The sequence below is a fragment of the Rutilus rutilus genome (genome assembly GCF_951802725.1).
Source record: "Rutilus rutilus genome assembly, chromosome: 5".
In the NCBI taxonomy this organism is placed as follows: Eukaryota; Metazoa; Chordata; class Actinopteri; order Cypriniformes; family Leuciscidae; genus Rutilus; species Rutilus rutilus.
In genome coordinates, this window is record NC_140213.1 from 29452950 (window position 1) to 29467609 (window position 14660).

Below are 14660 nucleotides of genomic sequence, written 5' to 3' on the forward strand. Positions count from 1 at the left end.
TTTGTATATCCCCGTTATCAACGTAGTGCATAGCAACAGTAAAAATGTATCTTGACTACTTTTAGTGGTTATTTTGGGAAAAACAGGTGGGGGGCGTTTTACCCCAGGGGGGGCGTTTTCCCCCACTCTACCCTACAATTAATTGATTGATTGCACTATAAAAAAAAATAAGATCGAGGTGATTAAATAACACACATGTAAACCAACAACATCAAAACAATAAGAAATCTCAAAACAAAAGGGACACATAATAGTTACTCAACCTCCCCAGAAAACCACAACACACAAGTTTTACACATTAGGCCTGTTGTAGCCTATGCCACAGTGGCAGTGTTGGCCTGCTTTCACCACCTCTGAGGCTCGTATCTGAAGCAGGGTTCGATCCGTTCATGAACCGTAATGCGTCTGTCACGTGACAAATGAATGAAAGACTCGGAAGGTAAAGTAATTATTTATGTTCCCTGTAAATTATTTTTGACTGCATTATAATGATTTCTTAATTCAGAATATGATGAAGACTGCGTAGGTGGATGTGTTCGGGGAATTTGCTGTTAAAAGTATAACATTTAAAGCCCCTTAAATGAACGAAATGACTCGAAAAAAGATTAGTTCATTTTAATGAACGAGGTAGAACAAGTGAGTCAATAAAATGATCTGAACTTCCCATCACTCATAGGGTGCCATCAAGTGACAGTCTGTTCCTGGTGTCAGTCTTGTTTAGGCCAATAACTGAAAAGGTTCGCTCAGCATCCGCATTTGACTGTGGCAGGCTCAACACAATCTGGGCAACCTTTGATCATTTGGGGAATTTTAAAATGCCACTTGCCCGATTTGCCAAAACGTAATTTGTACCATGAGCCTATTTTTATTGAGCAAATAGCTAGCCCACATAACGCACGTCAGACAACGTTTGCAACTATAGTTGAATACTCTCGGCACACAGACTGATTAGGCAAGGCTACGTCTGTATTATCTGCTTACCTTGATTGTCATGCAAACTTTCAAACGCGCATCAGTGGCTCCGACTCCGAACCTATGCTCTGAACTCTCTCTGAACTTCTCACACGCAACTGACGTATCAGGTGCAAGGTTTTCAGCGAATCAACAATCAGAGAATACTGCACTGAGAACGTTGTAGGCAGATGTTACAGCTGTGTGCCTTAAACTCCTGTCATTAATACGCTGTGGTCTAGTATAGTCATCAACAGAAAATTAACTGAGAGGGGAGAAACATGGATTTTGGCGTGACATTTCTTGCGTGTGCGTGAGAGCATGAGATTGATGCTGAAAGCGTGAGTGTCATCCCAGATGCGTGAGAGTTGGCAACCCTGGTGAACAGCGTGCGCAGTGGTATGCAAACACACGTTGACTGACAGGAACACATGCTATAGGACCGCTCAGACCGAATGCAACGATTGAACGAACATTTATGGTCCTACGCCTTCCACAGACAACATATATTTATAAAAATACATTTAAAACATGTAATACAAAATTACATTATCAGGATATGAGGAGACTTTCAACCAGCATAACAAAAACATTTTCTGCAGAGAATCACTGATGCACCTTTAACCATTTAAAGGTAATTTTAAATAACCGTTTCCGTTCGGAATGACTAAGCTTGATTTTGTTTTCATTTTTGTTTACGTTCCTGTTAAAATTTCATTAATTTCCAGTTTTTGTTTTCGTTCCTTGAACCAGAACCCTGAATCATATCATATAATAGTAACAATATTCAGACTCAGAGAGAACTGATGAAAGTAAGCAACGAGTTTATTTAAACGACAGTGAGCAATGCAAGCAGGTGAATATAGAGAAAGACAATGCAAACTCTTTCGTAGAGTCAGTGAAGCAGACGGGAAGGATGGGCAGGGTAAAGGATAGCTCACAACTCAGTTACTGGGAACAGGTGAGATCCACAGTGGCATGGGAAGTGCACAGAGACGAGGGAGAGGAACGCTGGAGAGGAGAACTAGGAATTGGAGAACAGGAGCTAGAATCTTCTCAGGTAAGTAACGCACAGGTAAGTAGTGAATGGGTGGTGTATGCGAATTGGAGACCAGACAAAGACTGAGGCTGAGGTGTGTGCTAATATAGTGCGTTGATTGGTGCGTTGATGGGTGACAGTTGCAGGTGATCAGTACTCTGGTGACAGGGATTGTTGTGAGGGAGTGACGGTAGAACCCTGGTGTGTCTGTGACAATAATATCATTAATATAATATAATATAATATAATATAATATAATATAATATAATATAATATAATAATGTATAAAATCATTTATTTTTCTGCAAGTCTTCACAATTGGTTACTAATATATATATTGTGTTCACTATGATGATAATTCATATTTATTGAGATTTAACATAATAATAATTTACATTAGATACATGTGTTAACAAGATGCTTATTTTATATTCCACTTTGAGCTCTACCTGTTATAGAAGTAACGGTAAAGTCATTTTCGTAGAACCAATGACAAGGAATGCCCAGAGGCTTCAGAAAGCTTTCATTAATATTGCATATTGTTAATTACCCAGTAAATTACTTGTGATGCAATTGCAAAAAACATTAAAACCTATTGAATGATCCATTATAGCAGATGTATAAGTTATGAATATCACTGGACTTCATTTAGGAACCATGTCTGTATTGATTGGGTAATAAAATGCATCCTTCTCTTTCTCGTTCTCTCTCCGTGTTCATTTAGGACATTTGCAATTACTTGCTTTAACGTTTGAACTAAAAAGGGTTTAAAATGGGGTTCCATGTGACATCTTTTTTGAAGGCTCGATGTCTGTCACAGTTCAGTGTTCATTTGCATGCTGGGATACTCAGGCGTTTTTGACATTTGGGTAAATTAATTAAAAATAGAACGCTGGTGCTGAGCAGTAACTAATATGTTTATTCGTCCCTGACTGTGGTCTGAATGGACATCTGTAGTCAGTTTTCATGTCTGATTAACTGGATCAGATGCTTAAGATTCAGAGACACCAATGCCACAGTTTTAGATAGACAAGCCTGCCTAAAAACACCACTGTTAATGGTGATCAGTATATATTGTGTTTATTAGCATAATTTGTTTTTTAAAAATAATTTAAAAGTGGTGCAAAACTGGTCACGGTGATGAAGTGGCTATGGCTTTCTAATGTTTTTTTAAAGGCATTTCTAGGTGGTTGCTTACTGGCCCAATCAAAAGAGCCAGCTCCCAAATTCTGGTCTCTAAATCTGGATTGGGTCTCCACTGAAATAAACTAATTTCATTATTTTCAGTGCAAGCACACCTCTTTCGATCATGTCTGCCTGCTAATCGCTGACTGGCTAAAAGTGCATGGTCGTCGGCAGCGTCAACACCATCGCCAGCCGACTCTGATACTCGCTATGTTACTTTATTTGCCTAATTGCTTTAGTGAATATGGTGCTGATTATAAATGTAATCATGGCTGCAACTCTCTGTTGCTTTTGCGAACTCAAATACAGCAGAAAGCATGGCCTCATATCTCTCTTTGCCTTTCTGTTCAGTTAAAGGTTAGTCTTATTAGCTACCTTGACTTTTCGCTCTTTTTTTTCAACTAGCAAGCACACACAATCACTACTGATGCCGATGAGGTTTTAGTGTATTTATCTTTGCATCATAAATCATAGTATAGAAGCATGGAAGGGGATGAATTTAATGGAAGCTTGTTTCCGCCACGGAATAAAACAACTTTTTATCTCACAATTCTAACTTTTTTACCTTACAATTGTGAGATATAAACTTGCATTCACAAGTTATAAAGTCAGAATTGTGAGATATATGCTAACAATTATAAGTTATAAAATCAGAATGGCTGGATATAAACTCACAATTGCAAGAAAAAAAGCTAGAAATTAATTTTTTCTTGCAATTCAGAGTTTATATGTCACAATTCTGAGGGGAAAAATCATCAAAGGGGATCCTGTTGAGTCATGATGGTGATGTTGAATTTTTAATGATTACAAAGGTACAAGTGCAAATTTTCTGAAATTATTAACGCAGTCACTCACACATCATTAAACATTTAAAATTATTATACATGATATCAAGAGCACTAATATGTGACCCTGGACCACAAAACCAGTCTTATGTGTAATTCTTTAAAAATTGCGATTTATACATCATCTGAAAGCTGAATACATAATCTTTCCATTGATGTATGGTTTGTTAGGATAGGACAATATTTGGCCGAGATACAACTATTAGAAAATCTGGAATCTGAGGGTACAGAAAAATCGAAATATTGAGAAAATGGCCTTTAAAGTTGTCCATTTCTATTGGCGATAGTGCTGCATCCATTCACAAAAATAAATGTTTTATATATTTAAGGTGGGAAATTTACAAAATATCTTCATGGAACATGATCTTTACTTAATATCCTAATGATTTTTGGCATAAAAGTAAAATCTATAATTTTGACCCATACAATGTTTTGTTGGCTATTGCCACAAATATACCCGTGCAACATAAGACTGGTTTTGTGATCCAGGGTCACATATGTTCTAGCAAGTTCACATATCAGCTCATATTGTGCTGTTCTGCTTTGTAACTGAAACATTGGTTAGTTTGTTTGGTTTAAAATGAGTTTCTAAAATGAGTTTCTCTGAATCTGAGGCCCTGTTAACACCTGGTATTAAGATTTTTGGTCGATTAGATCACTAGTAGACAAGGGAGACACATTCCCGTTTACACCCGGTGTTTAAATACATCTCGTTTGTCCACTTTCAATCACTTTCTGATCTCTTTGAGGGGAGGGTCTCATTGTGCTTGGTACGTTTTTCGTCTTCAAACCAAACTTGGGTCTTCAGCCGACAAAGTTTAAATCCCGTCTGGCTTGCGCGCATCCCATAATGTTTACACATTAAGTCAGTAGGCGGAGAGTAGGCAGACAGTAGGTGGTCGTTTGTGGCTGTTCGACAACAAGTGCGTCTACACTATGAAAGCAATCCGGTTGAATACATTTTCGACTACCTCTGGAAGTTGTTGAAAGTGGACAAGCTCAAAATGTAGACCCTGTTTACACTTAGTGTCGTCCACTTGAGATTCAACTAAAACGCATCGTAATACCACACTGTAATCCCAAACAGTTGTACTAGCTTATAACTAATAAGGTCATAACAGTCAAATGTCGTTATGCAGTTGAACAAACTATAAAGTGTTGAGCTCTGTTGAGATTTATGTAATTTAAATTGAATAGGGCTCAGTATTTTAGAGCTAATTTGTGTGGAACGCTCAAAAAGTTTAGGAACCATAAAGTAGCGTCATGACGTTATCGACGTCATGACGTTTTGGTGGGTGGGTCTTATCTCTCCCTCAGGAAAGCTGAGTCCGCCATCTTGAATTTGCTTTGATGCGGTGAAGTTTTGGCCAGCCCATGTGGAGTTAGAACACAGTTTAATTTGTTTTTATTTGTTTGGAATGCACACTTTTATCCCCCCGCTTCAAACCACCACCACTTCAGTTATTTTCATCAGTCTTATTGCCCTCGTTTTCTTAAGCGCCGTCTTATCATCAGCCCTGATTTGGTAAGTAACTCTAACGTTTTTTTATATATTATATATAAAATATTTACAAATCCAAGTAATTATAACTTTAGAAGTTGTTGAATGTGACAAATGCGTTAACGTTAACTTTAAGTTACCTTACTTAGTTCATCTTACAACTGAGTAACGTCTCTGTTAACGTTATCAGCGGGTTTCCTGGATGAACTACATTACCCATAATTCATGTTTGCCCGGGACATTGACGGTGGAGGAACGTCCATGAGTTTTGAATTCTCTGGCGGAGTCCAAAAGCATAACGTTATCCCTGATTCCCGCTGGTTTCTGGCGGTCGTTGTTTTTGCTGTTCGACGTTAATGCATGTGCGTACTTTGAGTATACTAATTTCAATAAGAGTCAGCGTTACACAGTCAATATTTAGCGTTGTCGAGCTGTGTGCATGTGTGTGCTAGCGTAAAACGAACAATGCTAAAAAACATAATGTGAGTGTTATCATGATGCTAATCAGGCCTGTGTTTGTATTTTTTCGTAGGCTCAAGTGTATGGATGTGAGATCATCTCGAAATAATTTCAGGTAGGATGGATTATGAAAGAGTGTTATTGACAATTGGTTTTATTTTATGTGTTTCAACAGTCATTCTTTTTCTATTTATTTAAATGTTTTTATCCCATGAACCCTTTATTAATACTTTGTTAAAAACAACAACAACAGAAATAGTAAATATATTAGCACACAATTCTTTTTTTTTAATATATATAACTAGCTCATCTTTTAACATTTTAATTTTTGCTATAATTAGTGTAAAATGAATGTTTTTGATAGATTCGATTTTTTTTTAAATCTGTATATTCATTTTTTTAAATTTCATTGATCATTATGTATTATTTAAAAAATGTTTTTTGAACATTAACAAATCATCTTTGTGCGCATGTTGTGTACAGATATCAGACTACAAAGAGTGCTACGGAGAGTCAGTGTTTCACCATCAGACAAGGTGCCAATAGGTAAATTTTGTAAATTGTGTACTAATTTTAGTTTTTTCAAAAAGATTTTCACTGTGAATTATTCACAATGTTTAGTTTTTTGCAGCAGAACAGACTTAATTTGTTTTGTCGAATGGTTAGCATAATAATTTCCCCATCGTTCAAAATTTTACACACATTTTAACTTAAAATAAAATAAAAATGGGAATAGCCAAAAGTGCAAACCAGGCCTGAAATGGTTTAAACTTTAATTGAAAATATTTAAATTGCAGGCTGAAGTTGGCCCAATGGAGTGGAAGTGCAAGTTGTGTTCTGCAACTTCAAATACCCGGGGACAATTATTTTGGCACTATACTGTACTGCATAGCCAATATTCAAGAGTGTCCCCCCTGCCATGTCTCTATGACAGTTGCATTTGTACTTTTCCATCATTCGAAGCGATGAAAGCTCATCTGTCAAGATCTCACAATGAGTCATGTAGAGTAGGTGCAACTGAAGGAGCATGTGGTTTTTTTACATGTCCTTTGTGCAACTTCAAGCAGCCCTTTTTTGAGGAAATTCTATTTGGTCATTTGAGAAATCATTTACGAAGTCATGAGATGGTAGCATGCCCATTCAAGAACTGTAATTACAGAACAAATAGCTACTCAGCGTTTAATGCACACAAGAGTAGAAAACATGGTGGTGATTCAGACTTTGGTGAATGTGTTGTATTGGCAGACAGTGATAGTGCCCCAGTTGTAGTTGCAGCAGAAAGTCTTGGGGAACCTGCTGAAAGTCACAGTGCAGAGTCTGCGGACACATTTGATCTCGATGAGGTAAACAGTCAGTGTGACACAGACACTTTAAGAGCTCAGTTGAACCATAATTTGGCATCATTATTCTTAAAGATGCAATCTATTCTTCATGTATCTGACATGGCATCTCAGGAAATAGTGGAACAATTGACTCAAATATTTTCCTTGTCCCAACCGATACTCAAACATGACATTAGAGAGGTCTTACAGAGTCATGACATCACTGTCAGTGAAACACTTCTAAATGAGGTTGTCAGTACTGTTATGGACAGTAATGTTATTGTCAGTGCCACAACTAAGGGTAAGCAGTTATCCTCAACCAAGAGAAGGAAAACCTTCATCGAAAATAATTACCCTGTGGTAAAGCCTGTACAGTATCTGCTACAGCCAGGACACACAGCAGTGCATGTTCCCATTCTTGAGATGATACAAAAAATCTTCAATCATACAGATATTCTGGACAAAATTAAAGAAACAAAAGTGGCACAAAACAGTCATTATGTAAGCTACCAAGATGGTTTGTACTTCAAAGAGAACACATTTTTGTCTTCAGATGAGTTAAAGATAACACTCATTTTGTACATTGATGATTTGGAAATAGCCAATCCACTTGGCACATCACGCAAAATACACAAAATCTGTGCAGTATACTGGATGCTTGCTGATCTTCCCAGTAAATACAGATCAGCCCTGCATGTGATACAGCTTGCAGCTTTATGTAAAGTGGCTGACATACAAACATTTGGCTATGAAAAAGCACTTGGTCCTTTGTTGAGAGACCTCCGTACCCTTGAACAAGATGGGGTATTCATTGAGTCTATTGGTAAGGTAGTTCAAGGAACAGTTATGTGTGTGGTGTCTGACAATCTTGCAGCCCATGATTTGGCAGGCTTTTCAAAGTCTTTTAGAGCAGAATATTTTTGCAGATTCTGCACAGCAACACAAGCTAAACTTCAGACTCATGAAGTTACAAGTGGCGAGTTCAGTCTTAGGACAAAAGACAGCCATAATAGTGATGTGCATGCTGTAATGCATGGGGATAGTCAGAGTCAGAATGGTGTTCAGGCAGATTGTGTCCTGAGCCAGCATCTAGAACATTTTCATACAGTCACTGGCTTTCCACCTGATGCTCTCCACGATCTTTTTGAGGGCATTGTGCCCGTAGAGCTCGCCCTGTGTATCGGTGAGATGATTCGTTGCAAATACTTTACCCTTGAATATTTGAACGAGAGAATTCTATCGTTTCCATACCAGCACACAGACAAGCTTGACAAACCTCATAAAATACCACAGACCTTCGCTGTAAAGAAAAGCATTGGTGGTAATGGCCATGAAAATGCCACATTGCTTAGACTGCTCCCTTTGATTATTGGGAATGCAGTTCCTGAAGAGGATAGAGCATGGACTGTGCTAATGGACTTAAAAGAGGTAGTAGAGTTATCGCTGTGCTCAGAATTCACAGAGGAGTCCATCCAGTATTTACAGTCCAAGATACAGGATCATAGAGAGATGCTGAAAGAAGCCTTTCCAGATTTCAAACTTCGTCCTAAGCATCACTACATTGAACACTATCCTGACCTTGTACGCCGTTTTGGGCCCCTTGTACACTTGTGGACAATGAGGTTTGAGGGTAAACACCGTTTTTTCAAGAGAGTTGTACACGACACACAAAACTTTAAAAATGTGTTGAAAACACTGGCAGACAGGCATCAATACATGGTAGCATACCATCTCAGTGCCTCAGGATTCTTCAAACCTCACCAGCAGACATCAAATGTCTCTTCTGTACTGGTATCAATGCTTCCAAATGTGGCCAAGACATACATTGAACAAATAACTGCAAGCAATGTTATTTACAGCACATCAAAGGTCTGCATTGATGGAACTGATTATGATGTAGGAATGTTTTTGTCTGTGGGACAAGAGGGAGGACTGCCTAATTACTGTAGAATTGAACAGGTTCTCCTGGTTAACAGTAGTGTTGTCTTTCTTTGCCAAGAGCACACATCACACTACATTGAACACCTGAGATCTTACGAACTTTTCCCAAACAATCTGGCTGTTCACACCCCATCAGAGCTAAATGACAAAACACCTCTCTGCGCTTACAACATAGATGGAAGATTGCTCTTGACACCCAAACGTTTCATATTATTGAACTGAAGTTTTTGTTGAAGCAGATAAACCGATGACTGCAACATTTTCTTGGAGCTGTGCAGAGCAGTTGGTCCATGAATAAACTGCCCCACTACAGCAGCTGGCCTTCCATACATCCCCTTGTTCAAGTGGTGTCCCAGTATTTGTGTTGAACAAGTGAGTATGTGACATGTATATTTTGTGTATGTCACCTTCACTCTCCATGAAAATTTACGTGTTTTTGTCTTTTAGGAACCAAAAGATGGCTGCTGCCCAAAAGCATGTGCTGCGTGTGTATGTTGCACGAGACACCGCCCTGAAACTTACTCTACTCGAGCGACCAAAGTCAGTGGAGGAGCTGAAAGACATAATGCAAGAGAGGTTCAAGCCCAGACTGGATGGGGACTTTAGCCTGCACTATGAGGATCCAGACTTTGATGGTGATCTTTGTCTTCTTGTGGACATCCAGGAGTTACCAGAGAAGGGCACATTGAGAGTCGTCAGACCTGAAGGTGACACCTCATCTACTGCATCTTCTGACACAGACATACTCCCACATGTATCTGCGTTACAGCGCCAGAAGAGTTGGCCTGATCACTTTGTTGTTCCTGGTTTTGGTTATGAAATGGAGCATATACTAGAAGAAGGAAATCGTGTTTATGAAGAATCAGGAAAATTGCTGAAGTTAAAGAGGTCACAGAAGAGTGAAATCCTTAAAAAAATGGCAGAAACGATCTACAGTTTTAAACCATACCCACATGATAAGGAATTGGCAATGGCTGCTCAAGCTTTGATTACAGCTCATCCATGTCTCAGAATGACGGCTAGTGAAGATGGGGAGTTGGGATGGAAACGTCACATAGGGTACAAGGTTGCGTCTTACCGTAACAATCTGGCCAAAGCTGGGGTTGCAGAAGTAGCCATCAACACAGGGAGGCGGAGCCGAAACAACCCTGACAATGATCATCCCCATCAAAACATAAAGAAAGCTCGAAAAGCTGAGGTCAACTACATCATCAACCTACCGAAGGATCAAACCACAGCCACTCTGGAAACAATGAGAGAAGAAATCATACATGAAGTTGAAAAGACTGAGAGAAACCAATTAGTCATAGGCAAGCTCATGAACACAACCTATGCCCTTCGTCGCCAAGAAATCGTTGGAGCTCTTGTAGCTCCACGGGTGAGAGACGTCGTGGATAGATGGCCAGCCCTACTTATGGAGTCACAGGTAAAAAAAAAAATCTTTCTTTAGCATTACTTTACTGTTCTCCCTGTTGAGAGCAATTAATCAACGTGACTCTTTACCATGTCCACTTTGAACATGATTGATATTTCCAATATTTAACTGACTGTTTTAAAAATCTACATTTTCAATAAATTCACCAAAAAGCAAATGGCAGATGTAAAAGTTTACAACACATCACGCTGTGACATGTTTTTGCCATTCACAGTAAACAAAGTATACAGAGGTTAATTATTTTAATTTCCTTTAGATAACATTATACAGCCTTGTTTTAAATGAATGACAATTAACTTTCTATTTTGACCTGGGTTCTTCTGACTCATCTCTAATAGAATTGCCCTTGGTCTTGCTACCTGTCAACAGAAAACTTCTTTAAAATACATTCACAATTCTGTTCCTAATTCATCTTTGTGCATTTTTGTTTAATTCTGTCCATGTACAGGTGTTTGCAGAGTTCCACCGAATCAACAACGTTAACCTGCGCAATCAATTCTACAAGGAGCTGGACAGACACACGCCTAAACTCATCACCTTGTTCAGAGACAAGGCCACCAAGACTGGCAAGATAGCGGAGGAGCTAGCCAAGTTCATGAGGATTTATGACCTTCAGGTGAATTTTTAACTTTGCATGATTCAGAAACAGTTTATTAACATTGTTTGCAGACAACTGTAAGAAGCCATAGTGTGAATTGCCTCGACTCGAATTGTGCCCCGAGGTTAAGTGATTATGCCATTAACACAACGTTGTCATCTCATCAGAGATAGGTGTCTTGACAAGATGTATTCTATCAGAAATAGGAACCTTAAAAAAGATACTTTATCAGCTTCAATTTAAATAAGTCCAAATAACTACTGTTTATGTGAAATTTGATTTACAATTTTTTTTTTCTTTGAGTTAAAGTATTTACAATAGAAAGTTATTCATTTGAAAAATGTTTTACTGAATAAATGATGACCCCATAGCAATGACCACCATCAGAATATGGAGCTGTTTAACACTTCTATAAAGTGTTTAATTACTATTGTAATGGATTTTTTTTTTTTTTGTCTATCTAGAAACAACCTGATGTAAATATGAGACGGGCCCTCGTCCTTCGTGCACTTCCTGTGTACTTGCGTGAAGATGCCTTCAAGTTCTTCAGGACCTGTAATGTAAGTGTACTGGCCTCACTATCAATCTTTTTGCATAGCTATTCAATCAGCTTAAACATATGACATCACTCAAATAACTCTAGGAGAACCAGGGGGGTATTCCAGCAAGCAGGTTATGTGACAACTGAGAGTGAACTCTGAGATGAGGGAAACTCTGAGTTATCCATTCCAGAGGGAAACCCTAACCTAGGACCAGCTCCTCTGCCTCTGTCGGACGAGGTGGAGGTGAGCACCACTTCATTCGGGTGTAAAACAGCATCTTTTGGTGGTAAAAGCTACTACAAGTTAAATTATCCACTGAATAAACTTTTACTTTAATATGTGAAATGAAACCAAAGTGAGGAGCCATCGTTAGACTTTTTATATTTAATTTTCAGCTGATTCAAATTAATCTAATATAAAATAAAATAAAGTGATGTTAAATTCAAAATGTTAAGATTTGCGCATCTAAAACTCTGTCAGTGATTTTTATTATGGCCGCAGTCAGAAAACTCAGTTCACATACTCGGAGTCGATTTACCTAACTCAGATCAGCTGTTCTGGAACTGAAAACTCAGTTTCACTTCACAGGGTAAGTCAACTCAGAGTTCAGGGTTAGGCTCAGAGTTTGTTGAACGTCCTTTCTGGAATATCCCCCAGGACCTGTTTTACTTGAATTGTTATTCTGCAAACTGACATGTAGAAATTACATAAATGAAAAGGTAAGTATAAATCATTCTACTAAACAAAAAGTATGCTAACAGATAGGTGTGAAACTAACATAAGATATAAGCATATGTAAAGAAAATAGTTTAAAGGGATACTACACTTTTTTCGGAAATAGGCTCATTTTATAACTTAACCCCAGAGTTAAACAGTTTTACCGTTTTCGAATCCATTCAGTCAGCCGATCTCCGGGTCTGGCAGTACCACTTTTAGCATAGCTTAGCATAGATCATTGAATTGAATGAGTCCATTAGCATTTCTTTCAAAATGACCAAAGAGTTTTGATTTTTTTCCTATTTAAAACTTGACTCTTCTGTAGTTACATTGTGTACTAGATCAACGGAAAATGAAAAGTTGCGACTTTCTAAGCCTATATGGCTAGGAACTATACTCTTATTCCTGCGTAATAATCAAAGGAACTGTGCGGCCGTACATGGGTACAGCAGGCGTAATGATATAACACAGCGCAAACACAAACTTAGTGCCAATGACGTTGTAAGTTATCTAGCTTGGGATTGGCTGGGGACTATTTTTGGGCGCTGCGTAATATTGCGCCTGCTGTACCCATGTACGGCCACACAGTTCCTTGATTATTACACAGGAGTAAGAGTATAGTTCCTAGCCATATAGGCTTAGAAAGTCACAACTTTTCATTTTCTGTCGATCTTAGTACACGATTTAACTACAGAAGAGTCAAGTTTTAAATGGGAAAAATATCAAAACTCTTTGGTCATTTTGAAAGAAATGCTAATGGACTCGTTCAATTCAATGATCTATGCTAAGCTATGCTAAGTGGTACCGTCAGACCCGAAGTTCAGCTGAGTGGATTCAAAAATGGTAAAACTCAACTGTTTAACTCTGGGGGAGTTGTAAAATGAGCCTATTTCCAAAAAAAAGTGGAGTATCACTTTAAACATGTAGCTTAGTTGCAGTCTTAAGTGCTAAGTGACAGTGATGTCTAGACATCATTAGCATGATTTGTATCCTTGAGGGTCTGAACTCATTCTTGTATTATTTGTGTTTTATAGTCAGCAGTTGGTCCAGATCTCAGTGACACTCCGGTGGCTCTCCTGACAGTCGTCACGGATGACACTATTGATGCGGCCCTCTTCAGCCCTGAAAGCATCTGTATTGTCGTGGAGGATGAAATACTTGTGAGTGGTCCCACAACTCTGGCTGACTCATTTCTCCTGCTCTTTGGGTATGTCTATGCACTAGACCTACAGTACCCAAAGAATCTCGAGCTTACGTTCACATTTATCCAAAAAGTTGTGATGTGTCTTGAGGACAACAAACCATTGAAAGGGCGTCTACTGACACTGAAGAATGATTTGTTTAATGAGTGAATAACTCAGAATGGATTATTTGTTGAGTATTGAGGACGTTTTTGTTTTTTTCCCCCTCTTTACGAATGTAATAATTCGCCTGTTCTACCTCAGATTTAAGATCTGACACTGTTTGCCTCTTCTACCTCAGATTTAAGATGACAATGTTTGCCTCTTCTACCTCACATTTAAGATGACAATGTTTGCCTCTTCTACCTCAGATTTAAGATCTGACACTGTTTGCCTCTTCTACCTCAGATTTAAGATCTGACAATGTTTGCCTCTTCTACCTCAGATTTAAGATCTGGCACTGTTTGCCTATACCTTGATGCACTAATGTGATGTTGCCAGTTGAAGTACAACTAGTACTTTATTTGAATGTTTTATTAACACTTATTGTACTTTAAAAAACATTTTGTTTTTATGGAGTCATTTCCTTTTTGTTTTAATTTATCACAAGCACTTTTTGACTGCTGCTCTTTTAATTCATGCCTTTTAAAAAGCGCATTGTGTTAAATAAAAAAAGTTGTTAAACTGTCACTGTGGTGTCACTTTCATGTTTTCTAACATTATTAGCTGATTATTGGGCCGGCATCAGTATTTCAGTTTAGAATTAATTTGGAGTGTATGTCCCACATTATGAGTTGAAATTTATTGATAATTAAGTGTATTTCCCACATTGAGTTGAAAAATATTGAACATTTTTGAGTGTTTTTCACACATTATTTGCGTTGAAAAATATTAAAAATTGTGTATATTTCACACATTATATGAGTTGAAAAATATTTAAAAAT

At 38.1% G+C, this 14660-nt stretch overlaps 1 protein-coding gene across 7 annotated transcripts; it reads left to right on the forward strand.

The window, feature by feature from the left end:
* The first annotated feature begins 5251 nt into the window (after positions 1-5251).
* Positions 5252-14087, forward strand: LOC311291061 (uncharacterized protein). Of its 7 annotated transcripts, none has more exons than XM_084409927.1 (9): positions 5305-5545; positions 5712-5883; positions 6054-6095; positions 6464-6526; positions 9480-9615; positions 9691-10669; positions 11127-11294; positions 11741-11836; positions 13570-14087. In XM_084409927.1, exons 6-9 carry the CDS (start codon positions 9701-9703, stop codon positions 13885-13887), a joined length of 1551 nt encoding a protein of 516 aa, XP_084266053.1. In that variant the 5' UTR covers positions 5305-5545; positions 5712-5883; positions 6054-6095; positions 6464-6526; positions 9480-9615; positions 9691-9700; the 3' UTR covers positions 13888-14087. The 7 variants fall into 7 exon arrangements, 6 of the variants coding, with proteins under 6 accessions (XP_084266053.1, XP_084266050.1, XP_084266051.1 ...); XM_084409924.1 differs by having other exon boundaries at positions 9483-9615; XM_084409925.1 differs by lacking the exon at positions 5712-5883.
* The last annotated feature ends 573 nt before the right edge of the window (positions 14088-14660 follow it).

Coding starts and splice junctions, on each gene's coding strand:
- LOC311291061 (XM_084409927.1), top strand. CDS start 9,701: ATGGCTGCTGCCCAAAAGCATGTGCTGCGTGTGTATGTTGCACGAGAC. Junction 10,670..11,126: donor CCCTACTTATGGAGTCACAG/GTAAAAAAAAAA, acceptor GTCCATGTACAG/GTGTTTGCAGAGTTCCACCG. Junction 11,295..11,740: donor TGAGGATTTATGACCTTCAG/GTGAATTTTTAA, acceptor TTGTCTATCTAG/AAACAACCTGATGTAAATAT.